Genomic DNA, 27,972 nt, shown 5'->3' on the forward strand with positions numbered 1-27,972 from the left:
GGGGGATGGGGCTTTAAATCGGGCTGTTCAATCTTGTGAGATTCACACTACTACTTTAGCGGATCATGCTGCTTTAGACCGCCTCGTATAGCCTCTCAATGGAGGTTTGATTTTTGCGTTGTCCATGGAACCGCTGGCGAGTCGGGTTCGTCATCAGGAGAGGATTCAAGTGGGTGCCCAGCAATAAGATTTTGCTTTATGCTGATGATATTTTGTTTCTTCTGCGTCATCCTAGCGGACCCTTCTTCTGTAAGGCAGTTAACTATTACTATTAAAGATTATTTGGAGATTAATGATATAGATGATATTCATCCTATCTTATTGTGGGAAGCGCTGAAAGCAGTGCTTAGGGGGAAGGTGATTGCCCTGCAGGCTTTTGTTAAGGAGAAGGTTAAAGCTGAATTGGCAAAATGGCGGGAACTTTCTGATTTGGAAAGGCTAGTAAAAGGGCAGTGCCGAACGGAGCAAGAGTCTGCTCAATTGACTAAATTGCGTTTGGAATTGAAAACTCTTGAGCTAGCTAGTATTGAAGTGGCCTTGCGGCAGACCCGCCAGGAATATTTTGAGTTTAATGATCGTAGTAGTAAACTCTTAGCTCATCGCCTCAAAACACAGGCTACCAGGAATGATATTTTGGGAGTTTTTGACTCTGCTGGTATTTATTGTACTTCCATGGCAGATATGGGAAATGCTTTTTTGCAGTTTTATACTGATCTTTATCAAGCTGATCCTGCCTCTCTAGATCATGAAATAGAACAATATTTAGATCAGACTCCGTTGGGATCTCTTTCGGAAGGGGAGGCGGCGTGCTTGTCTAGACCTATTACTGTTGATGAAATAGAAGAAGTTATTCAATCTTTGTCGTTGCATACTGCCCCTGGGTTAGACGGGTTCACTAACAGATTTTATAAGACTTTCCAACAGTTATTGGTCCCCTTATTGGTTCGAGTATTTAATAGTTTTGATGCTGCTCATCCCCTCCCGCAAATTTGGCGTACAGCAGCGGTTACACTTATTTGTAAACCGGGAAAGGATCCCACTTCCTGTGCAGCTTAAAGACCAATCTCATTATTAAATGTTGATTATAAACTCTTTACAAAAATTTTAGCTCTTCGTTTGCAGCCCTATATACCTCAATTGGTACATTCTAATCAGGCTGGATTTATATCCCGGAGACACTTTTGATAATATTAAAACAGCTTTACATCTTATATGGCACGTGCGATGTGAGGGGTCTCTGGCTTTAGTTCTTTCTCTCGACAAAGAAAAGGCGTTTGATCGGGTAAGTTGGGGGTACCTATTTCATGTTTTACGCAAAATGGGTATTGGTCAGAGATTTTTTGATTGGATTCAATTGTTATATGATGCTCCCCTTTCCCGATTTAAAATTAATGGTATTTTATCGTCTGCTATTCCGTTGGCGCGTGGAACGCGACAGGGTTGTGCCCTTTCTCCTTTGATTTTTGTGTTGTCCATGGAACCGCTGGCGAGTCGGGTTCGTCATCAGGAGGGGATTCAAGTGGGTGCCCAGCAATAAGATTTTGCTTTATGCTGATGATATTTTGTTTCTTCTGTGTCACCCTGAGTTGTCTTTGCCTGTTGTGTTATGTGAACTGGACCGCTTTGGATCGCTTTCGGGGTTTAAAGTCAATATGGCTAAATCGGAAATCTTTTTTTTTTTTTTTTTTTTAGTAATTTATTTTTTTAAATTAACTGTCCAGGCAAAACAGTCTTTTTCTGCTATCCTCTGAGGACTGGTTCTTGTGATTTTCAGTCCAGAAAGATGCTTCATTTTGAAATGCTTACATTGTAAAGGTCAAGACATACTGTGTAAGCTTAAGTTCAAGAATAACTGGATGGTTTGTTTCCTGAATCATCATCTTGGGAGCCCATGCTCTTTTGTACAAACTGAGGATTCACAGTGATCTCCTGATCCATGGCTTTAAGCCGGTCATCCAGCTCTATACATCTCAGCATCTCCTGATCAATATTATGAAGCATAGCTGGATTGTTGTATTTCTCAGGGTTATCATGGAAACACACCATCCCATCCTTTTGATTAATACTTGCAAAGATTTCACCATCTTCTATCATGTGGAGGACATATTTTTCTGCTTCCTGGGCTCCTGATAACTGGACCCGACTTGCCATATCTTGTAATGACAGCGTTAAGAAAGTCTTGGTTAGCCTCTGAATGTTTTTTTTATAGAGAGAAGACAGGCACTGCTTAACCAATCCCATATTGTTATCTCTGGCAAATGTTTCACTATGCTTGTTCACCAGATTCCGAAGTTCAGATGGATTATTCGTTGAATAAACTTGTGCTAGCTCATGGTATGCATTGCTCAGGGGCTTAATGAATCTACCCACAATTTGTGATGTATATTTGGGTAACTGCTGAACTTTCCCGAGAAGTATTAAAGAAACTAAAATATACTTTTTGTAGGCTTCCAGCATAATGTGACTAACGGCCATGGCTGGTATAGTTATAGCCTGTTCATAGAAGTAGAGTGCTCTTTCAAAGTTCTTTAAACCAGTGTAGATCATCCCACCATAGTAGTAATAACACAAAAAGTGCTTAGCATCATAGGCACCATTTTCTTTACAAATATCCATCATATCCACATCTAGGTATGAAAGGGCAGGCTTAAAAACATTTTGCTAACAAACAAAGCTGACAGAGATCAGCATGTATTGAGGTCAGCTGGTTTGTATTCATCTGCATTTTGTCTATGGCTTGCCAGAGAATGCGAGAGTGAGCGCGCGCGAGAGAGAGAGAGCGAGCGAAGTGTCGCGGCGCTGGAGCTTTCCCGCCCGGCCTCGAGGAGCCGCAGCCGCCGTTGCGCCCGGTTTCCCCGGCACTGACCGACCGGCCCCGCTGGCTGAAGATGGCGTCCGCTCTGGAGCAGTTCGTGAACAGCGTCCGACAGCTGTCCTCTCAAGGTCAGATGACACAATTGTGTGAATTAATCAACAAAAGTGGTGAGCTTCTAGCGAAAAATATCTCTCATCTGGACACAGTACTAGGGGCATTAGATGTACAAGAACACTCCTTGGGGGTCCTTGCTGTTTTGTATGTGAAGTTTTCTATGTCCAGTATCCCTGATTTTGAGACTTTATTCTCCCAGGCTCAGCTATTTATCAGCACTTGTAATGGCGAGCACATTAGATATGCAACAGACACTTTTGCTGGCCTTTGCCATCAGTTAACAAATGCTCTTGTAAATCGGAAATCTTAAATATTACCTTAGCGCCTGATGCGGCCCGGCGTTTACAAGTGGCGTTTCCCTTTACATGGGCTCCCCACTATATTACTTACTTGGGAGTGAATTTGACCGCTAATCATAATCAATTGTATAAATATAATTTTCCAGCCTGCTTGCATGCTTTGTTTGCAGAACTTGAGCATTGGGAGGGGTTACAGCTTAGTTGGATAGGCCGTATTTCGGCTATTAAAATGATGCTTTTACCCCAATTGCTCTATGCTTTTTTGGCTTTACCCATAGCGTTGCCTGCAATTTTTTTTCGTCTTTTGTCGTGTAAGGTTTTTGCATTCATTTGGCGAAAGAAGCCTCCTCGGGTACGTCGCACGATTCTTTATCAATCTAAATTGGATGGGGGGATGGGTATTCCCAACTTTCGGCTTTACTATCAGGCTGCCCTTTTACAAGAAATTGTTATGTGGGTTAGTTATGAAGATCGCCCATGGATTCATATTGAGCAGTGTTTCATACCAACGGTATCTCTTTGGATATTACCTTGGGTCCCACTTGCACAGTTACGCTTGGCGACACGTACTTCTAATCCGATTTTACAAGTGGTTTTGCGAAGTTGGTATATGCTTCGTCAACAGATGTTTCCGGAGCGTTTGTTTTTTGCTCAGATGGCGGTAGTGTCCTTGCCGGCTGGTTCACCCGGCAGGGACGTTACTGTTCGCTGTAAATGGATCCCAGCTGGCCTCCGTACTTTAGGGCAACTTTGGGAATGTAGGGGTGTTTCCGTATTTGCACCTGCAGGTTAGGCCTCTATGAGAATCAAAGCCTGAACCATTGTCTACAAGAAATCTTTCTGAACCAATGTCTGCAAGATACTTTCCAGCATGAATTGCAAGAAGAAAGAAGTACACAGCTTTGCTGTTTCTGCCTGATGCATTATGGGTATGTACCAGAATGTTATACTATTCAAAGACATCTATCTGTGTCTTCATAATGGGACTGTGTGAATCTTGTGGAAGTTACTCCTATCTGTCTTATCTGTCTAACGGCCCTGGGTCTACCAGCCTATATGATACTTTCCACAGAAAGGCTATTCATCCAAGTTCTGTTTCTGGATTGGTCCGAGGAAGTCATCTGATGAGATCCAAGTGAGAAGGTGCTAATTAATTAGTTAGTTTGTGTTGAGGTGCGGGGGAGCTCACATCTTCCCACAGGTGTTCTGCACGTAACCTTTTCTTTTAATAATTAGACCTGTAAGTTACCTCGTGTGACTCTCTGCCTAAGAGAGAGAAATTCGGACTTTTAAACAGCTCTGAATTCAGCACTAAAAGGAACTTGTCTGCTGCCGATGAATTAGCCTTACCAAGGACTGACCAACATGTGTACCTTTAACAAGGATTTCCTGCATCACCTAAAGCTAACAAGAAGGTTTCCCTTCCATCTAATTTCGCCGGAGAGGCTGATCAAAAGGTGAGGATACGGAATTTACGGTCTTATCAGCTGGGTTAGATAAGGATCCAATTGTGATAGAGGACAAGGTTCGTAAAGTTACCTTGGTGATAATATAATCATTTGCTAATCAGGGATTATTATTATTATAAGGAATTGTTTAGTGTGTGTGTAACAAGTATTATTAATTAGTTTCTAACAATTATATTGTGATAATTATGTACCGAGTTTCATTTATGTAATCAGATATTTTGTGATCAATATTTAGATATTGCAACTGGCTTGTGAATTATATTTTTCTATTTTCATAATAAAAGTATTTCTCATTAGCCTGGGTCTTGTGTCGTATAAATAGACCAATAAATTTGGACCTGGATAAGCATTTATGGTTTTCCTTAGACAAAACTAACAGAGACGTAATTTGTTTATGTAACTGATTAGTATCTACCATAAATATTCCTACAGGAGGTTACGTCTATGCACGTTCTTGGTTTTGCAGGAGGAATTTAGGTTGGAGAACAGGGATTCCTTTCTTTATACACGCTTGAGTATTTTCTTAACTCAGCGGGCTTTTTGGGATCTTTCTCTAGGGGATACCTGGCTGGAGCGAGCTTGTCAGGCTGGGGCTGGGAGAGATAGTGTGTCACGGGTGTATAGAGCGTTGTTGAAACGAGAGGCCCCCTTTGATCCATATCGGGCTCGTTGGGAGGGTGATATGTCAGGTGGCTGTAGTTTACCTCCTTGGGAAACTATTTATAAACGATTATTTAAATTGACTTTATCTATTAATTATGTAAAGAATAGTTATAAAATGTATTATAGGTGGTATTATACACCTGTGCGACTTTCCTCAATTTTTCTGGGGGGCACGGATCACTGCTGGCGAGGTTGTGGGATGAAAGGGGACTTTCTCCATATTTGGTGGTCCTATCCAGCAGTACGCTTATATTGGCAGCAGGGGGGTTGCTCATTGGTTAAGATACTTCATAAACCTTGTTGTGTTTTGCTGGAATGTTGTTTACTTAATGTTGGAGTTCCGGGTTTCACTCCCTCTGAGCAGAAATTTGCGGCTTGTATGTTTACTGCGGACCACCTGGCTCTAGCGCAATGTTGGCGCACTCCTGTTATCCCGAGCCTTCTCACTCTCTACTCTCGTTTAGACTATTTACAATTGATGTCTAGATTAACGTCTTTACGCCATAACACCTTGCAGAATTATTCTAAAACATGGGACCCATATGTTCATTGGAGACGACCACATTAAGATTCTTTTGCTGGGGGTGTTATTTTTGGGATGGGGGGGTTGTGGAGGAGATTGTTTGGATGAGTATGTTTTTTGGATTTGTATTATTTTGCATTCTGTTTTTTTTGCAAATTCTAATAAATATATTAAAAAAAAAAAAGTGAAACAGGATGTACCAGGAATATCTGCACCACTCCAAAAGCCATCCCCTGGGGTCACAGGGTGGCATGCATGGGAGAGGTCGCTGAATAGTGGAGCTCCGTGCTTTTCCCAATAAATCGGCTATAAAATGACGGCGAGACCCCTCAAGGGGATGACTGTGCCACCCCATATTCTCCTGCATACTCAGAGAGGCTGGCGAGTTTCTTTGTTAGCAGCAGGAGGGCTCCGATGACATCCAAAACGCTCCAAAAAGATCGGGAAAAAATTAAGGGGCCCAGTACCAAGATGGCAGAGCAGCCTGCCTCGCCTTCTGCGACTGCAAGTGCCTCGTGGACAGCAGAACTCACGGCGCATTGGATAAAAAATTACAAAAACTATACAATTGTGCTGAGGAGGCCCACAAAAGTCTGGAGAGCGTGGGCATAGAAATGGATGAAATGCAGCAGAGAATCAGTGCCTTGGAGGATCAGGGTGCCGCAGGGAGGGGGGGGGCAACCGTTGTCAGCACTGAAGCAACGAGTTACAGAGTTGGAATCTAAATTGGATGACTATGAAAATTGTGCCAGAAGGAATAATTTAAGATTTATCAGCATTCCTGAGACTTCACGAGAGGGTGAGCTGCCTCAACTGATGGAAACCTGGCTCTGAATCAATTCACCTTGGCTCCTCATCTTGGCCCCCTCCAGATTGATTGAGCCCATCGGGTGGGCCTGGTGCAATCTGCTGGTTCTAAACCTAGAGCTGTTATCCTGCAGGTGCTTAACTTCACTCATAAGCAGGCTGTGCTATGGACTATACGATCTGGCTTATGAATGAGGGAAAATTCTCTGTTTTCAGGATTACTCGGCCCCGGTGACTACAGCACGGAAAAAAACTGTCCTGGTCTGTATTGCTTTGGCAGCTAAGAAGCTCAGATTTTCATTTATTCTTTCCAGCCCACCTGCGGATTCATCTTGCGGGGGCAGATCATTTTATTGTGGATCTGGCTCAGGCAATGGACTTTTTGAACACCTTGCTAGACTCTTTGCGCTTTCGTTTCAGCGGATTCTTGGGTCTACTGATGGATGCCTTGCTGTGGTTATGGTGTGTGCCAGTCCATTTCCTGGGACCGTTGAGGGCTCCTGCTTGGGGCTGGGCCTCGGACTTTCAAGTTTGTGGGCATTGTTTGTTGCTACTTGTTGGAGATGTTCTGTTCTTCGACATAAAGGTGTTGGGTCTCCCTCAGGGGGGGTTCTTGTTTGCTTTATGGGAAAGGAGTTCACTAAGAGTGCTCCCCATGTGCCACTAGGGCACATGTATGGTACAGGGGGGAGGGGGGATATTGGCCTGGTTCGAGTTCTGGATTGGATGGGATTGTAGTATTCTCAAAGTGGTGGGTGGACTGCTGGTGCTTTGGGAAGTTTTCAGCTGGTGATGGGGGCGGGTATAGGCTAGGGTACCTGCCTCCTCATGATGTCTGTTCTGCTGTGGGTCTGGGTGATGATATGGTTTGATGACTTATAAAATTATTTCCTGGAATGTGGGGGGATACACTCCCCTATAAAGCACAGTAAGATCCTCCATACTTTACAGAATCATGGGACTGCAATAGTCTTTCTGCAAGAAACTCACAGGCCGGCTACAGAGCATTGAAAGTTGTGTACATGGTGGGTGGGAGATTATATTGACAATCCTGTGGTACAAAAGAAGGCGGGGGTGATTATCTTATTTAGGAAGGGGCTTCTTGTGGAGCAACACTCCATCCGGGTTGATGACCAGGGTAGATATATTGTGGCTCATGTTACAGTGGACAATCAAGAGTTGATTTTGGTTAATGTATTTGCTCCTAATACCTATAATAAACAATTTTTAGGACCCTTATTCGACAGACGCAGGCAGCTTCTAATGTACCTATTACTATGGGTAATAGGTACATTTTAAGTTAGCATATGACCCCTTAGTGGATAAATCTGCACATATTGATTATACTCTACCCTGGAGCTCCAGGATGTGTTGAGATTCTTTCACTCAGATGGTAGGGACTATACCAACATCTCCAGAGCCCATGGGACAATGTCCCGTACAGACTATTTGTTGCTCTTAGACTCTCTCATCCCTCGTCTTGTTGGAGCTGGGATTGGACCTTCTTGTATTTTGGACCATGCTTTTGTGTTGACGGAGCTGTGTGAGACGGGAGTCCTTGAGTCTCCTCGATTTGGAGATTTCCGAAATTGCTTTACTATGATATTAAATTCCTTGAGTTTTTGCACTTGAAATGGATGGAATACTCCGAGTTTAATCAAGAGCACGCTTCTCAGACTGTTCTCTTTTGGGAGGCAACAAAAGCGGTGCTGCGTGGAGAAATAGTCTCTTATGTGGCTCATAAAAAGCGAGCAGCAGCAGCTGAGTCGAGGAGGTGGGAACATCAAGTTCGGTGGGATCGGCAACAGTATGGTACCTCTGGTTCCCTTCCTCACAGGGCGGCATGGTTGACCCCCAAGCTCCACTCAATCACCTCATTCAGGAGAGGGCACAGAGATTGGCTCTCTATTTTAAATTTCAACTTTATAAACATGCCAATAAACCAGGGGCTTTACTAGCTAAACTTATTGCCCGGGAACGAGGCCCTAGTAGGGTTTTACTACTTCGAAATGGTCAAGGGGAATTAGTGCATGCTGAAGGAGCTATCCAGCAGGCCTTCCATACTTTTTTTGCAGATTTGTATAGTGCACCTGAGCATACGGGACTGGACAGTTCTTCTTATCTTGTTAACATAGCTCACCCTTCTTTATCAGCAGCCCAACAGCATGCTCTAAACTTGCCAATTCAGGAGGAAGAGGTGTCTTATACCATCGGGCTTAGCTCCCTGGGGATGATATAAGACACCTGGGGATGGTTTGGTAGTGGAATTCTACGAGATCCTTCAACAGCAGATCTCCAGTTGTTTGGCCGCGGTATTTAACTCTTATATAGCAGATGTTGAGTTACCCTTTTCCATATGTGATGCTTTAATTATTGTACTTTTGAAGCCTAGAAAGGACTCTCAGGCTTTAGACTCCTACCGGCCCATCTCTTTGTTATCCTACGAAGCTAAATTATTTGCAAAGATCTTGGCCAGTAGAATGGCAAAAGTGCTGTTGGACCTTTTGTTGTCTCCCCAAGTTGGGTTTGTCAGGGGACGCTCAGTCTCAAAAAATCTGAGACGCATCATTCTCTCCCTGGAGAGGGTGAAGGCTACCTTTACACCATCGTTGATAATTAGTTTTGATGCTAACAAAGCTTTCGACCGTGTCCGGTGAGATTTTCTGTTTGTGGCACTGGACGGGATTCGAGCTTTATATCAGTCTCCACAGGCGCAGATCTTGGTGAATGGGGATATCTCAGAGCACTTTGCAGTGCGGCAGGTATGAGGCAGGGGTGCCCTCTGTCCCCTCTTCTCTTTGTGCTGGTCTTAGACTCAGTCCTTCGGGATATTCAGGCACATCCTGAGATAGAGGGCATTGATATTGGCTTTGAAACTTTCAAGCTTTCGGCCTTTGCCAATTATATTTTAGTTCACATTACTAACCCTGAGCAATCTCTCCGAGCCCTCCTGGAAACCTTTGCAGAGTTTGGTGACCATTCTGGCTTTCAGCTTAACCTGGTTAAGTCGGAATATCTGGTGACCCAGCCAGATTGGCTGCCCAGCTCCTCTTTTCATTGTCCTTTGCGGAAAACGCAGGGCAGTTTTAAATACTTGGGCATTTTGGGGGGCTCTGATCCTGCCCAGTTATATCGACTTAATATACCTCCATTGTTGCAACTTACAGAAGCGCGCCTCGATCAATGGTCTATACTGCCTCTGTCTCTCATGGGGCGGGTTAGTTTTGTATGTGATGGTCATCTTTCTCAAGTTGCTGTATTGTTTGCGAACTCTCCCACTTCGGGTGACTTCCAATGATATTAACTTGTTACATCGGACAGTGGCACGTTTTTGTTGGGGAGGGGGAGAGAGCTCGCATGCAATTTTTGCGGCTGCTTGGGAACTGGCGATGGGGCGGTCTGGGGATCTCAGATTTATATAGGATTGGGCAAAAAGGGGGAGGTATTGCCCTGTATGTCCAAGAAGAAATAGAGTCTGTTAGAGAAGGAGAGACAGAAGCAAATGGTAAACTAGAGTCACTCTGGATAAAGATTTCTGGACAAAAGGAAGCAGACACACAAATTGGACTTTATTATCGACCCCTGGGACAGACTGAAGAAAATGATGGAGGAAATTAATCGTAGATGCAAATCGGGAAATACGACGATCATGGGAGACTTCAACTTTCCGGGGATCAACTGGGAAGTGGCAACGTCAAACTGCGGAAGGGAGTTGAAATTCCTTGAAATGTTAGGAGATTGCTTCCTTGAACAAATGGTAGGAGAACCAACAAGAGGAAATGTAATCCTGGATTTGATCATAAATGGCATTACTGGTAGGGCAGCAGATGTAGAAGTTACGGCCCCGCTAGGGACAAGTGATCACAATATGATCAATTTTACCATTGGCATCGGAAGGGAGAAACCAATTAAAACTGGAACCACGACCTTTAACTTCAAAAGATGAAATTACGACAGCATGAGAACTATGGTTAGAAAACAGCTCAAGAAGGGCAAAGCAGACATCCAAACAGTTGATCAAGCATGGTCTCTACTAAAAAACACCATCACAGAAGCACAGAATCTTCACATACCGAAGATATCCAAAGGAAGGCGAAAAAAGAACAAAGGAGGACCAGCCTGGTTATCCAAAGAGGTGAAAGATGCAGTGAGGGAGAAGAGGAACTCGTTTAAAAAATGGAAACGAGAAAAAACGACAGAAGCCTGGAACTGTCACAAAATCGACCAAAAAAAGTGTCATAAAGTGGTAAGAGATGCCAAAAAAGTCTATGAGGAAAAGATAGCGCATGAAGCCAAAAACTTCAAGCCTTTTTTTAGATATATAAAAGGAAAGAAACCAGTAAGAGAGGCAGTGGGCCCTCTCGACGACCAGGGAACGAAAGGGTCAATTAAAGAAGACAAACAGGTTGCCGAGAGGTTAAATTCATTCTTTGCCTCAGTCTTCACAAAGGAGGACATTACAACAGTGCCAACCACAGGGAAGATATTCACCAGGGGCATAGAGGAAAGCCTCACAACAGTTAATGTGACGTTGGACATGATATACTTTCAGATTGACAAACTAAAAAGCGACAAATCCCCTGGACCGGATGGAATTCACCCGTGAGTATTAAAGAAACTTAAGGTGGAAATTGGCGAATTATTACAATCTGTAGCTAATATGTCCATTAGAACTGGGCAAATACCAGAAGACTGGAGGATAGCAAATGTCATCCCAATTTTCAAAAAAGGATCAAGAGGTGATCCAGGAAACTACCGACCTGTGAGCCTCACATCGGTTCCAGGGAAGATAATCGAAACACTGATAAAAGATAACATTGTACAACATTTGGAGGATCACAATTTAATAAGGGCTAGTCAACATGGCTTCAGAAAAGGGAAGTCATGTTTGACAAATTTACTACAATTCTTTGAGAAAGTGAACAAACATTTGGACAGTGGAGATCCAGTGGATATAATTTACTTGGACTTCCAGAAAGCGTTGGACAAGGTCCCACATGCAAGGCTTATGAAGAAACTACTAAGCCATGGAATAGGAGGAGAAGTGCACAGATGGATCGGCAAATGGCTAGAAAACAGAAGGCAGAAGGTTAGCATAAATGGGAAATTCTCGGATTGGGAGAAAGTGACTAGCGGCGTACCCCAGGGCTCGGTTCTTGGGCCTATCTTGTTCAATATTTTTATAAACGACCTAGAAGAGGAAACAACATGCAATATAATAAAGTTTGCAGATGATACAAAACTATGTCGGGCGGTTGGCTCTCACAGGGACTGCGAGGACCTCCAGAAAGATTTGAACCAGCTGGAAACGTGGGCGACAAAGTGGCAGATGAACTTTAACATAAACAAATGCAAGGTGATGCATCTAGGAAGGAAAAACAAAGAACATGTGAATAAGATGTTGGGGGTGACATTAGCAAAATGCGAACAAGAAAAGGATTTGGGGGTACTGATTGACAGTCCCCTAAAGCCATCGGTACAATGTGCGGCGGCGGCGAAGAAGGCAAACAGGATGTTAGCCATAATTAAGAAGGGGATCACGAGTAGATCGGAAGATGTCATAATGCCACTTTATAGAACAATGGTCAGACCGCACAGAATATTGTGTCCAACACTGGTCTCCATACCTCAAGAGGGATATAACTCTGTTGGAGAAAGTGCAGAGGCGAGCCACGAAACTTGTCAAAGGAATGGAGCATTTGAGCTACAAAGAACGACTCAGGAAACTGGGATTGTTTACCCTCGAAAAGAGAAGACTGAGAGGGGATTTGATAGAGACTTTTAAAATATTAAAAGGATTTGATATAATAGACCAAGAAGCAGCATTGCTAACATTTTCTGATGTGAGACGGACAAGAGGTCATAGCCTGAAACTGAGCGACAGCAGGTTCAGGACAAATATCAGGAAGTTCTGTTTCACGCAGAGGGTGGTGGGTGCTTGGAATGCACTCCCGGAGGAGGTTGTGGCGGAGACTACTGTACTGGGATTCAAGCGCAGGTTGAATGCACACCTTCTTGCATATCATATTGAAGGATACGGTAAAGTCGGGTCTCCAGAAAGGAATACCTAAATGGGCCGCCGCATGTGCGGAGCACCGGACTAGATGGACCTCGGTCTGATCCGGTGAAGGCATTTCTTATGTTCTTATGTTCTTATGACATGCTTGCTTCGGCATATGGGTGATTGGTATAATCATACCTCCCATTTCTCCTCTTTGGCTTTGGAATGTGCCTATTGTACCCCTTGGCATTTCTTTTATGGGCTGCAGGCCAGTCCGCAAACGCTTCCTGGCCACATTAGCTCTTCGGGAATCTTTCAAACCACCCAGGATTGTTGGAAAGATCTTGCTAAATGTAGTCATCTGTTATCATTCTGGGGGAATGGTTACTTTCGTCTTGGAATGGATTCGGCTGTTTTTCGGACCTGTGAATCGGATGGTATTGTGCTTCTTCACCATGTTCTGACGGCATTGGACACGTTGTGCCCGGTGGACTCTTTTGAGGGTTTGGGGGGTTCTTGGCCGGTAGTATTCGCCCATAGTCAATTGGATCATTATATTAGGTCCTTGCCCCATGTTTCGTTATCCAGCGATGTGATTCGCTGTTAAGATGAGTTGTTCTCTCTTGAGGAAGTAGATCAGTTGTCCATATCCCTCCTCTATAAAAAAAATTGGTTAAGGGTTTGCCCACACTATTGCTTTCGGAATTATTGGAAAGATGGGCAGCGGACTTGGTTGCAGAGTTGTCAGGGGACGAATTTATCTGTCGTGTTTGTTTAATTCCCACTTGGGTGGTATTGGCAGACTTGAGGGAATGCCAATTCCGCACACTGTATCGAGTTTATATCTCCCAACATCAACTTTATTTAATGGGGGGATTCCCTCGGATCTATGCGAACGATGTAAGGGGGCTTCCAATACTTTTATTCATGCGCTGTGGTCTTGCCCTGTTATTGTAGACTTTTGGAAGTAGATTCTTTTCTATTTGGGGGATGTTTTATGGCAATCTCTTATACTTCATGCTGGAAGGATACTGTTAGGGCAGGTAACAGCGTTGCAGGTTCGGGGTAGGAGAGCCCGTCACTGGATCCTAAAGGCTTGCCTTTTGGGTAATAAGTGTATTCTCCAATTTTGGATGCAGACGGAGGCTCCCTCATTTTGGCACTGGAGAAACCGTTTGCATACCTTGCTGCTGTTGGAGTTTCGTGCTTTGAATTTCACTTTCAAACACTCTAAATATTTTTACTCGGTCTGGGGTCCCTACATTCATAGGCTGCACCCATGTACTAGCAGTTACTTTCTTAATAAACTTGGGGACTGAATTATACATACCGCTTCGGCTGTATTGAGGTTTCATCCACCTGAGACATGTGGGTAGGGTAGGGTTGAGTTTGGGTGTTGGGGAATGGGGGCGGTTAGATGTGGGTTAGAGTAGTGGTCCTGGGAGAGGGGGTTGGGCAAAAAAAGGGGGGGGATGGGAGGTTTGGGTCTTGTTTCTTTGGGGTGGGAGGTTGCCTATACACTTTGTGCGTGGGTGGGAGGATTGGGGGTTCTGTTTGCTATTGAAAAATTTGATGATGTTTTGCTGTTATCATTATCTGCTGGCTTTTTGTTGAGTTGCCATTCGTGCTGCAGGTTTGTACTATGATGGATTTACCATCAATAAAAAATTGTTTACACGTAAAAGCCCCTAACTTAATCGTTATATCAGCAGGATTACTCTATAAGGGCCTCCGTCTCTATCTCCCTGTTTCCTAGGCTCCCCAGGTATCCAAGGCGAATGCAGTAAGCGAATCTCTAGGGTTTGGGCATTTGGGTCTGCCATTCCAACACAGCCCGAAGCCTGGTAATATTTTTTCAAATTAGGAGCTTTAAGTCTCGCCTCCAACTTCCCCAGACACATCACCACCCTACCCATCCTAGGATGGGCCCCAAATAAAGTGAGAAATTACAGCCTGCAGGGAGCCAAGTGTCCCGCCTCTGACTTCCTCAGACACATCACCGCCCTACCCATCCTAGGAGGGGCCCCAAATAAAGTGAGAAATTACAGCCTGCAGGGAGCCAAGTGTTTGAGGGTCCACCCAAAGTAGAATGACCTGAAAAAGAAACAAAGGTTTGGGTAGGATCATCATTTTAATCATCTCAATTTGCCCAAAGAGAAGATCATTCTATTCCATTGCTCTAAGACCTACTGCACATGCCGAATTATTGGACCATAACTGAGGTCAAACAAGTTGAAACCTGGTCCCCTTAAAAGAACTCCCAGATATTTACCCTGCACCCAAAGAAATGGAAATCTAGCCTGTAATTCACCGACTGCCTCCAAAGTTAAGTTAATGTTCAAAATCGCAGACTTAATCATGTTCACCTGGAATCCCAACACTCTCCCATAATCTGCTAGTTCCTGCCCAACCACTTCCAAGGAGGCTCCCGGGTTAGTCAAGCTAAACAAGATATCACCCGCAAATAAACACAATTTATGCTCTAAACCATTCAAATCCACTCCTGCAGTTCTGGGTTTTGACCTTACCCTTTGTGCTAGGGGCTCTATAACCAGCAGAAATAGAATTGGGGATGAGGGCCACTCTTGCCTCGTTCCCCTAGTGAGCTGGAACAGGGCCTAATATCCCCCATTAACTTTTGTGCAGGCCACTGGGTTAATGTAAAGCACCCAAATTCATCTCCGAAGTCTGGGTCCCAATCTAATTCTCTCAAGAACTTAAATAGAAAAGGCCAAGAGACTCTATCAATGTCTTTTTTCCACATCCACAGAGAGAAGCAGAGTCCCCTTTCCCATTTGCCTAACCTATTTCATCAGATTAATGGCCTTCTATATATTATCCCCTACCTGCCTCCCCAAAATACACCCCGATTGATCCTCATGCACCAGCTGGAGGATCCACCACATAACTCTATCCACCAATACATGGGCAAAGAGCTTCGTGTCCACTCCCAACAGTGATATGAGCCTGTAGGACCAACATTGAATAAGGTCCTTGCCTTCCTTCAAGAGGATGGTAATACCTGCTAACCTTATAAAGTAAGGCATAGAATCACCTTCTGCAATGGAGTTAAATAACTGGATCAAAGGCAAGAGAAGCAAATCCTGAAAACATTTATAAAATTTCACCATGAAGCTATACAATCCCAGCAACTTATCTGGTCTCATGGTCTGTAAAGCCTGCTGTGCCTCGATGAGCACACTGGGCCTATCTAACCTAGCCACTTCACTCTCCACTATTCTCCAAGTTAGACAGTATTAAGATAAAAATCAATTTCTCCCTCCGCCACCACACCCTCTGGGGTATACAGGGCTCTGTAATATTCTACAAATTTCGCTCTTATATCCCCCTTCTGCATGTTCAGTTCTCCTAATCCTGCTCGGATACTCAGGATATTATTCTGGGTCCTCTGTACCTTTAATCTATGCACCATTAATCTTCTAGCTTTGTTGTTAAATTCAAAAAAATTCTGTTTCAAGAGCTTCAAGTTATATTGTATTTTCTCCAACTCATGCTTCTGCAGGCGTTGATGCACTTCCCCCAACCATCCCAACAATTCACACTGCCTAGGCCTGCACATATGTTCAGATTTCAGGTGGTTAAGTTCAGTTATTAATTCCACTAACTTCTTATGTTGCTTTTATTGGCGATAGGAGGCAGTGGAGATCAACTTGCCTCGGAATGAGGCTTTCAGCACCTCCCAAACCACTTCTATCGAGGATTCTCCCCCAACATTCAAAGATATATAATCCACAATCATCTCCCTTAGAAACATAGAAGATGATGGCAGAAAAGGGCCATGGCCCAACAAGTCTGCCCACTCTAATGACTTACCCCCTAAATTCTTCCCTGAAGTGATCCCATGCTTATCCCATTTTCTCTTGAAGTCCAGCGTGCTTCTGGCCTGAATTACCTGCAGTGGAAGATTATTCCAATGATCAACCACCCTCTCGGTAAAGAAGTACTTCCTGGTGTCACCATGAAATCTCCCACCCTTGAGTTTCAACGGATGTCCTCTTGTCACCTTAGGACCTTTAAGAAATAAGATATCCTCTTCTACCTCCATACGGCCCGTGAGATATCTCCCCTCTCTCTACGCTCCTCGAGTATAGCTGCAACTTACCCAGCCTTTCCTCATACGGGAGATCCTTGAATCCTGAGACCATCCTGGTGGCTATTCGCTGAACCGACTCCTTTCTCTGCACATCTTTTTGATAATGCGGTCTCCAGAATTGTACACAATATTCCAGATGAGGTCTCACCAAGGATCTGTACAACGGCATTATAACTACAGTCTTCCGGCTGACGAAACTTCTTCGGATACAACCCATCATTTGTCTAGCCTTGGATGAAGCTTTCTCCACTTGGTTGGCAGACTTCATGTCTTCGCTAATGATTACTCCCAAGTCCCGTTCTGCAGTTGTTCTTGCTAAGGTCTCGCCATTTAGGGTGTAAGTTCTGCATGGATTTCTGTTGCCAAGGTGCATGACCTTACACTTTTTGGCATTAAAACTTAGTTGCCAAGTTGAGGATCAATGTTCCAGTAAGTGTAGGTCCTGCGTCATGCAATCGGGCACTAAGCTGTTGCCTACTATGTTGCATAGTTTGGCGTCATCGGCGAATAATGTAATTTTCCCTCGAAGCCCTTGAGCCAGATCCCTTATGAAGATATTAAACAGGATCGGACCACATCCCATTTCACTTTTTTAATATCAACTGTTACCCCCTTTAGCAAACAAGATCCCTACCCCTCTCAGTTTGACAGATCCCACCATTGAGGCCCAATAAGTCACAGGAAATCTTGGGTCCCGAACATAAGTTTATGAGCTCTCAGAACATGCATTTCCTGCACAAAACAGACCAAAGCCTGCAGTCTATGTAGCTCACAAAATAGGGCCTGATGCTTATGCGTAAATTAAGACCTCAAACTCTGTAGGACAACTACCTTAAGACCCATTTTCCCACCATCCTTCCCGCTAACAATCAACCCCTCTATCCATTCAATCTAAAGAACCTCCTCCCCACTCCATCCCTCCTGTCCACCACCCCCCTCACCAGTGTTCTAGTGGGACCAACCCTCCAACTCCTACTGCTCAAGGAAGAAATCATCACAGACAGACAGCTACACCTCAGCATGTTATCCAGAAAATTCCATCTCTAAAGGCACAACACAGACTGCCTATCCCACAAGTATACTCCCTTATTCAACAAGCAATCAGTCTGTGCAAACCACCCAGTCACTCCTCCTGCCCCTTACTGACAGCAATGCTCAGTCAACAGCACCAGCAGTATAGTGAAAGATCAGTTCAAAACTATGATTCTATGCTGGCAAATGAATTCCCACTATCCTCATCTGGGGTCCACTGGCGCAGTTTGTCTTTCAGGGACACCAGGTCCATAGCTCTGTCTCTGCCAGCAAAACCTGGCAAGGCACTGCCACACATGCTGTCTGTCCACCTCTCTGGAGGGCCCCCCCCCCACCAAGGCAATGCCCACCTACCACAGATAATCTCGAGCCTCATCTAAAGTGGACAGACGTTTGCTTGTCCGACTGATGGTGGCTAGCAGCCCAAATGGAAATGTCTAGCGATAACATACATTAGCCCTGGCTAGGACTCCAGTAATCTCCTTGAAAGCATGCCTTTTCTACAGTGTACCTCGGGCTAGGTCCTGGAAAATTTCCACTCAAAGTACATTCCACTGGAGCACACCTGAGGTTCTTGCGCGTTACATCAGCCTTTCTTAGAAGGTAAAGCTATGGAAGCAGACTATAACATTCTGCGATTGCTCCAAAATCCAGGGGCCCTGCACCCGATGATTCCATTCAATCTGGGGATCCAAATTATCCTTCTGCAAGAGCTACCAAGTCAGTCTCATAATTACTTCTATAGAGTTGTTATAGTTCACCTTATCAGGTATACCCCGTACTCTCATATTTTTCCTATGGGCTTGATTTTCCATATCCTCCAGTTTATCTGTAAATTCCAGGAGTTCTGCCTGCAGGTCCTCAAGTCCCTGCTAAGAAGCTGCAGTTACTTCTTCAACAGTATCCATTCGTGTTTTACTCCCTCAATCCACATGTTCATGTCAGTGAGGTCATCCTGCAACTCATGGACCGCATTCCAGATCTGGTCCTTGACTGACCTAGATTCCACCTTCATCTCCTGCATCCAGGTGTGCAGATCTGCTTTGGTCACTCCTTCTGAGCTGGGAGGCACCAGCAAAGCCATTTCACTATTCTCCAGTTTCTTGAGATCAGTACCATGTGCTTCACTCCCTCATCCAAGGCCAGCGTACCATGTGGGCTTTGCGCCAGCACCGCAGCAGCGCCTTTTCACTGTTGGTTTCTTTTTTACCACCATTATAGGGAACCAGTCTGGAGGCAACTTTCACCACTACCAGCTTGCTTGCACGGATACAGATACTGAAGCTGACTGGGATTAGCACAGAATGTAGAAAGAGCCTTGCAGTTAGGCTGCCATCTTGACTACTGACATCACTTCCTAACCCGTGCAAATTTGGTATGAAATGGGGGTAAAAAAGCCTGAGGATTCCATCCTTGTAGTGTTGAAGCAAAACAAGGATTTTTGAAGGGTCTGGAGAAGTTTGAAAAATAATCAGGAAATCCAAGATGGCTACAATTTAAAAGTCCAAAAACAAGATTTTAGAGGGGGGGACCCTCAGGGATGTGGTAGAAACTCTCAAAAATACCCTTTTGAGACCCCCCACCCCCCACAATTTTTCTCATAGGCTGCAATAGTCATCTGCAGGGAAGATGCTGCAGTTTGCTTCAGCTCTAAGATGTAATTGGATCTGGAAAAGAATCACTGCCTCAACCAGGAAGACCATCCAAACATTGAAATCTTCAGGCTGCCAGTCAGACCAGAATCAGACTGATCCTCAAACCCCCACAGAACCATGCGCTTGAAGGGAGCAGGCAAACTCGTAGCAGGCACCCTGAAAGCCCTTCCGGACCACTGAGAGTGCCTCACAGTCTGTGCTCAAGCTCCTGATAAAACAGGATGTGAGCAAACTACAAGGGACATGGACCCCAAACTCCACAAATGTTTCTGCAGGCTGGCCAAACAGTTCTCCAAGCAACTAATCTGCCAGTTGCAGGCCCCAGTGTCTGCTCCTTCTCCATGCAAGAAGATATCCCCATGAGCAGAGATATTTGATACACCGAGAACTACCAAAAGCTATGAAAACACCGAAAATAATACAGAAATATACAGAACAGATAAGAAAGACTACTGGCTCACATGCACAAGGAAAAACTGAAGGGGGCAGAAGAGCCCTCTGGTGAAGGAAGAGGAGTTGAAAATCTGAAATGGATTCCTTCTGCAAGGCTTGCAAGCACTGGGAGAATGCCCTACAGTCCAGAATGACACACCTACTGCACTAGAAGTTAGAACACCTAGTGATGCATAACGCCGCTTAGGTGACACTAAGCGTGATTCTATACAGTACAGCTAACTTTTATAAAATTGCACTTAGTGCTGCACAAGGAAAAACTGAAGGGGGCAGAAGAGCCCTCTGGTGAAGGAAGAGGAGTTGAAAATCTGAAATGGATTCCTTCTGCAAGGCTTGCAAGCACTGGGAGAATGCCCTACAGTCCAGAATGACACACCTACTGCACTAGAAGTTAGAACACCTAGTGATGCATAACGCCGCTTAGGTGACACTAAGCGTGATTCTATACAGTACAGCTAACTTTTATAAAATTGCACTTAGTGCTGCACAAGTAAGTGCTGATATTTTAGGCAATATATTTAGAATCAGGGTTTGTCTACTTGGACATTCCACTAATACTAATACAGCACTGTTGAACATGTGTATAATCTGAAACCGACCAAATTACTAATTTCAAATTATCTTGCATATTTCATTGAATATTGGCCTCACACATACACCCTTTTCTCTTTCCCAATATGATTCAAACTGTATACAAAGGAACAGTAAAATAAATGCTCAAAAAATTACTTTTAAAATGAAAGCACAACTGGTTTTCTTCTCTCTTATCTGGTCAACTGGTGCCACATTTAAAATGTTCAAGGCTTAAATTAATGTTATTTGCTATTGATGATTTGGGTCTTACAGAAAGTCATCAACTTGGGCCTCCCTATAGCTTATTCCTGGTCAGCTTTATGCCTAGCATTAGAATTGTGAGCTGCTGCTGCTGGGTTTCAACCTACTTTAGCCTTTGAGTAGATGCAATGCAAATGCCACTTATAAATAAAGCCAGAACAGAGCAGGTAGGAAGCCTTTCAGCAGATTCTGTTCCCCAACAATGATCAACCATCAGCCCCATTCTTTTAGTTCTGGTCCTTTGGGGCACAAAGGCAGCCAATTATTTTGTGGAGCTTTTTGTTTTTGTGGGCATATGCCCACTGGAAACTCTGTGTTACTAACCATCCTGTTTCACTGGCCACTACAGTCAAACCTGAATTAAGAGACAAAGCATGCAATAACATTTATTCTTCCAGCACACACTCTTGATTTGTGATAATGAAAGGAATAATTGCTTTGTATCTTTAAAAAGAAAAATGTTCTAACAAAATGAAAACTAATATTATTTTTAGTTCATAGTCCTCCCCTCTGAACATACAGACAACTGCTCCTAGCTTAGAAATAAGTTGAAAAATCAAATGATCTAGATTTACAATTCAAACAACATATTTTACATTTTTAAAAATGGCATATAAAACTAGTTTTAATTGCTTCTCTGCAAGAACACTTTAAAAAATATATGGTTATTTCATGCAAAGATTTGCAATAAAATGCAGCAAGAACTATTTACTGGTTAAAAACTCAACAATGCCACAACTATGTTAATTAGAGTGCTCATGAGGCATGAGATGTCTACCCACAAGAGTGTCTAGGAAACAGATGCATTATGTAATTAAAATCTTAGAAAAAATGCTCCTACCTAGATGTCATGGCGCCATCGCCAGAGTCTTGGCTCCCAGCCTCACTTGGAGTACTCACAGATTTGGAAGATGGAGACGTTGGAGGTGGGACTAGATAGTGAAATAGACAGGTATCCGCTGTTACTACTCGTAGAGGTTGCACTGCTTATGAGGTTTCCAAATTAATTTAACATGAAGTTTTAAAACAAGAAAACGGAAAGAAAATGATGGAAAACCAAAAAAATACATGGATGAAAATGAATAATAGAAAAGAGAGGGGAAAAGACAAAGTTAAAATGACATGCTGGATAATCATGCAAAAACCTGTGGCATTTAATGCATGAAGGTACCACAAAAAGATGAATATGGCACACAAAAAAAAAATCCAGGACCTCTCTCTCAAATACAATCTAATCAAATACTGCTATTAACCCTCAAAGTGATATTTTAAAACAGGCCAGGATTAAATGAATTCAGCAGAATATATAGAAGCTGTTCAAATCCTTGAGAAAAAAAAAAAAAAACTGTCTTACTTTTAAAGAACTGAGAAACAGTTCCTTATGGTTTGCAGCCCAATGAGAAGTTTTTACAAAATACTTTCCAAATTATGCTATTCTTACATTTTGTTAAAAAAAAAAAAAAAAAGTAAATTAAACAAGTCCTATCAACACAGAGCTATGGCTGGCAACTAGCCACAAACAGAATGTGAATTAATGGTATGTAAAGCTCCCTGCGTGGCGTAACATTTTCAAGGGGATCAAATGGACTTTCGCATATAAGCACAGAGCAACACCAGTAATGAATACAGTGCTTATGGGTTTCTCTGGGTTTTGCAAAAGCAAGAAAAAAATAAGGGCCTTGTACATTTTAGATAAATGTATTACAAAAATACGTCTGCATATTTTTCAATAGATCTGTATATTCATCTTCTTATCTCTATCAGTTTCCAGTGTTTAGGGAAAAGAATGTGACAGGCATAAAAACAAAAGTAGCATGCCTTTTAGAACTGATGCAGGATGACAAATGACAGCATGCACCCATATGATATAACCCCCTACCCCAGTACAGTGATGCTCACTGATGTTTCATTTTAGCAGGTAATAAAACTTACAACAGGTTATATACATACATATATATACATACACATATACACACACAAAAAATGCATATACATAATTTATTTTTTAATAAAATAATCGGAAAAAAAAAACTTTCCATTTTTGCTACTCATTTGTTACAAGTCTAATCAACTGAATCACTGCTGCCATCTACTGGGTAAACACAATAGCAGCAGCTGTATAATTTTACAATAGCCACTAAATGGCATCTACTTACTTACCTGAGACTTTATTAAAAACATTAGAAAACAAAGCATTTACTAAATATAAACACATAAAGCAAACAGAAACAGAGGTTGCTAAATACTATATATCAAGAAGGACTGTGCCAATTTTATTTAAAAAGCCCTGGTACCAGACATTAGAGTTGTGCGCAGGGAACATTATTCATAGATTTCAGATTTTTGTTTTCTGCTCATATGTAGTTAAAGTATATTAAATAAATTTTGATCAATAATTTAAAGTATGCTGAAGAACCTAATGCATCTCTACCAATCACCCTCAAAAGGTTTCTCTCTGTCAGAACAATTCTTTGTACATCTCTACAATTCCTACACAACCAAATCAATAATAATAAAAGGCTAAGCGCGCATGCGCTTTTCAAAGAGCGTGATTCCTGGTGGCGTGAGGTGTGCCTCTGTGCCGAATTTGATTTTCGAACATGGAGGCAGTCCAGAACACGGAAACACTCCCCCCTCGCCGTCACTCACCACCAGAGTCTGCCGCTGATTCGGAGGGGGAGGGGGGGCACAGGCGCACCTGCCAGGATCTTCTCACCTGCCCGCCGCGGCTCCTCTCTCGAACCGCACCAGGCGGGGATCGAGAGAGGAGCTGCGGCGTCGGCTTTCAAGTGAAACACGGGCGGGCGGCCGCAGACAGGAGGCTGCCGAAGCCGGAAATGAAGCTTCCCGGGGGGGGGGAGGGGGAACGGCACGGCAAGCGACGGCGAGGAGGGAGTGGGAGCAGGCCACTGAGGCTGTCGGTGCCTGCAGGCCGCGGCGGCTTTAGGCAGATGTCGATGGAGGTAAGGGTTGCTGCTGGACAGGGGAATAGGTGCTGATGGACGGGAGGGGGCAAAAAAGGAAGGGAGGCCTACTGCTGGACAGGGGGAACAGAAAAGAGGTACTGCTGGACAGGGGAAGAGGTGCTAATGGACGGGGGGGGCAAAAAAAGGAAGGGAGGCCTACTGCTGGACAGGGGGAACAGAAAAGAGGTACTGCTGGACAGGGGAAGAGGTGCTGATGGACGGGAGGGGGCAAAAAAAGGAAGGGAGGCCTACTGCTGGACAGGGGGAACAGAAAAGAGTTACTGCTGGTCAGGGGAAGAGGTGCTGATGGACGGGGGGGCAAAAAAGGAAGGGAGGCCTACTGCTGGACAGGGGGAACAGAAAAGAGGTACTGCTGGACAGGGGAAGAGGTGCTGATGGACGGGGGGCAAAAAAAGGAAGGGAGGCCTACTGCTGGACAGGGGGAACAAAAAAGAGGTACTGCTGGACAGGGGAAGAGGTGCTGATGGACGGGAGGGGGCAAAAAAGGAATGGAGGCCTACTGCTGGACAGGGGGAGCAGGAAAGAGGTGCTGCTGGACAGGGTGGGAGTTAAAACAAAGGGAGAAGGGCTGCTGCTGGATAAGGGGACCAGTGAAGGGGTGGTGGTGGACACAGGGGAAGAAAAAGAAAGGGTGAATGGACAGGGGGAGCAGGCAAGGGGTGGTGATGGACAGCCGAGGAAAAAGAAAGAAAGAAATACAGAAACAGGCTAAGGAGAGAGAGAGAGAGAAAGAAAGAAAGAAATACACACACACACATTCTAGCACCCGTTAATGTAACGGGCTTAAAGACTAATCTATTAATAAAACAGTAGATGCAAAAAGAGAGCAAATAAAATGTTTCTTTTGTATCCCAAGATCAGTAAGTTACGATATGATTATTTAAAAAAAGAACTACTCTGCATTTTGAGGATCCTGATTCGAACTTCCTTACAAGCAAGAGCTTCTTATGGTGAAGCAGTTTACTTCCCAATAATGCAGAACTGACCCTATATAGACTAGTAAATTGAAAAGCTGCTTACCTATAATGGGATTTCACCATAGAAGGCAGGCTAAACCAAGCCATACAAAGTGGGTGATGTTATCTGACAGTGCCAGGACAGAGCTCAGAAACAAATAGAAAAAAAAAGTTTGAGTATTTGTCTACTTTTCCATGCAGCAGCATGTTTGTAATGAAACTTTTCAGTTAGCTCAAAAAAAACCCAACTCTGGCAGGTGGGAAGGATTATGTGGCTGATTTATTCAGTAATCTAGGGAGAACCCAGTACAGGTAGACAACTTGGCTTTCTCTGTCAATAGGCAGAATGAATCAGCCATACAAGTAGGTTCTTCCAAGCTACAGGCTGTAGAATAAATTTTTTCTTTCAAAATGATTATTAGAAGTGGAACATGATGGACTGACAGATTTAAAGCAACTTGAAATCTCTGTAGATCTGAGAGTGAAAATACCATTTAAGTAAAGAGATTTCTTAGTAAGGTTTGATTCACTGCACTCTAATGCATTGCATAACTTCAGTTTCTATTATTGCCTTGATCAGGATTTGAGAACAAACATCACATGGAAATTCTACAGATATCTTATACTGAGACTTGTCTTGAATAGACAATGGATACTCACTTAGTTCAGACTTGATGCATTTTTACTCTGTCATGCACAGAAATTCCAGCTTGCTGGCATCAAAATTGGATACAGGCCACTAATCAGTTGTAAAGAGTTCTGATTGCAGGGAACCCTCAGCAATTTGGATCACATGATACAAATTGTTATGCAGATGGTCTACTACTCTCTAAATTTTAAACAAAGTCTGAGGTCCCTCTTGTAATTTGGGGTATGAAGAGTATATTTTTCCTAGATGAGAATGTGGTTCTGGAAAGATGACTGGTAAATTTATTAACCGATTGCGAACACTGTTGTTGCTGCTAGTTTGAGAAGACATTTAAAGAGGGTTTGAATAGAACTGTGGACAAGGTGAGTAAGCAAGATAAAAAGAGATTACCGTATTTTTCGCTCCATAAGATGCCCTTTTTTCCCCCAAAAAAGTGGGTGGAAATAAGAGTGTGTCTTATGGAGCAAATACCACAACCCCCTCCCCGAACCTGTTTCTAATCACAGCAGGGCCCCCTACGCACCTGTTTTTAATCCCAGTGCTTCCCTTGCTGGATGGCTGCGGCAGCAAGAAGCAGAGGGCGAACAAGGCAGGCGCGAGCTTCTCGCGTGCCTGCCTGGTCCTGCACCGCTGCCTGGTCTTAAGGTGGTACTTTAAAGATAACAAAAATCCTCTGTGCTACCCAACACATTCTTCATATACCACGCCCCATTCATCCCATCCCGCCCCTCTGTTTTGCATTGGTCAGCAAACAAATGGAAAGGGTGGGTGGGAGCTTGCCCTCATCACTTGAGGATACCATGGAAGAGCATCCCGGTTATTGAGCAAGAAGTGATAGATCAGCTGGTGTGGCCAATCGCAGGGTAGGACTGAATGTAAATTCCCGCCACCACTAATATAGAGGAAGTGATAGTTATGTGTGTCTTGGAATAAGGACTGTTCCACGGTCACTGTGTTATAGGGTCTTTTAGTTATTTCATGACATTCAAAGTCTACTCGATGGTGTAGTGGTATGTATTTGATTCTGCTAAGTATAAAAGTACGGCTTGTTTTCTTAATCAGTTGCTATTGTTTATATTGGCTATGTTTCCTGAGGCCTTGTTCCTAGGAAACAACTGATGCAGGTAGGCTGTAAGGTAGCGCTTTGCAAACCCTGATTTGGTGAGCTTAGTGCAGATCATGTCTTTAAGATATCTATTCAAAGTTGCCAGCCTTAAGATTTTTTCTAGACCAAACAGCTTTTTTATTGGGGGGGAGGGGGTGCTATACTCCAGGCTAAGATGAATAAAGCTGTAATACTTTATGAAAGGGTCTGGGTAAAACCAGGATCTCCACGATCTAGGGTAGACCACCTTAAGAATGGCATGCTCTTTTTTTATGACTCCCTGCTACTATCTTTCAATGGGGAATCCCCATGCTCTATCACCCTTCTCTGTAAGATCCCGCCCCCTATGATGCAGTTCTTTTCTTCAGTGGGTGGGATTGGCAGAGAAGGACCAATGATGTCAGCAAGGGGGGGCTTCCTGCAGAATGACAGTTAGAGGGGCAGTCAAAACAATTGCTGCAGCTGGCAGAGCTAAAGGGTAGGGGGTTATTGTGGAAGCTGCTGCAGGGAGTGGGTGTGGGGGACTGAAAGAGGCATAAAGTAGGATCAAAATGTTCCAGAAAGGAGCAAAATAAATACTAGACAAAGTAAAGTAAGGGGGGGAGAACTTATGGGAGCCATTCAGGCAGCGGGGAGGGCCCAGGCAGGCATATGAGAAGCTCGCACCTGCCTTATTTGCCCTCTGCCTCTCACTGCTGCAGCCATCCAGCGAGAGAAGTGCCAGGATTAAAAACAGGTACGTGGGGGCCCTCACGTGATTTTAAAAAGGTACTTGGGGGGCCCTGCCTGCCTGCCCTGTGCCCTGTTTCTACCTGCCTGCTAGCCACTAGGCCTGCCTCCCTCTGCCCTTTCCTGGCCTACCACTAGACCACCAGAGGGGGGACAGGATACAGAGCCTGGCAGGGAGGGGGGACAGGGTGCAGAGCTTGGCAAGGAGTGTGAGGTTGGGTGCAGAGCCTGGCAGGGAGAATTTGGTTCAGAATGTTTTTTTTCTTGTTTTCCTCCTCTAAATCTAGGGTGCGTCTTATGGTCAGGTGCGCCTTATGGAGCGACAATATCTTTTCTAGTAGATAGGAATGGTATGCTGAACCTTAGGGTACTCTGTCCATTCTTGAGGACATACTGCAGAAAAATGTAAATCATAGTTTTTGAAACCTTTTCTTTCTTCCAGGAGTCTGCTGCCCCCTTTAGTTCATTCCAAAGGATGCAAGAGCTCTAGAGTCTAGAGTAAAAGACAGGAGAAGGAGGAACACGGGGAATTCCCCAAAACCAAGGTTCTGATCTGCTCATATAATGTTATAACAGTCAATAATAAAACTGTAATGTGTGAACAGTAAAACACATCAAATGAAAGCAACAGTTTGAATATTAGTGGAGTTCAATTATCTCTTTAGATTCTACTTACAAACTGATTCTAAACCCATAGTCCAACCGGCAGAGAAGTCTTAAATATGGAGAGGAACATGAAGCATAAGACAGAAACAGGCACATCAGAA

General features: G+C 43.8%; 2 protein-coding genes across 4 annotated transcripts in view; both read right to left on the reverse strand.

The window, feature by feature from the left end:
• DYNC1I2 (dynein cytoplasmic 1 intermediate chain 2) overlaps positions 1 to 27,972 on the reverse strand; it is a 209,018-nt gene that overhangs the window by 146,998 nt on the left and 34,048 nt on the right. For all 3 annotated transcript variants that reach the window (XM_033945658.1, XM_033945659.1, XM_033945657.1), the window contains exon 4: positions 21,621 to 21,711. In XM_033945658.1, coding sequence (XP_033801549.1) covers positions 21,621 to 21,711 — 91 coding nt within the window. The remainder of the gene's footprint in view (positions 1 to 21,620; positions 21,712 to 27,972) is intronic.
• Positions 1,768 to 2,740, reverse strand: LOC117360959 (COP9 signalosome complex subunit 3-like). The gene is given in 2 exon segments (XM_033945660.1): positions 1,768 to 2,652; positions 2,654 to 2,740. Coding segments are annotated over 2 exon segments (882 nt in total). The 5' UTR covers positions 2,726 to 2,740; the 3' UTR covers positions 1,768 to 1,842.

Source organism: Geotrypetes seraphini, chromosome 5 (assembly GCF_902459505.1).
Source record: "Geotrypetes seraphini chromosome 5, aGeoSer1.1, whole genome shotgun sequence".
In the NCBI taxonomy this organism is placed as follows: Eukaryota; Metazoa; Chordata; class Amphibia; order Gymnophiona; family Dermophiidae; genus Geotrypetes; species Geotrypetes seraphini.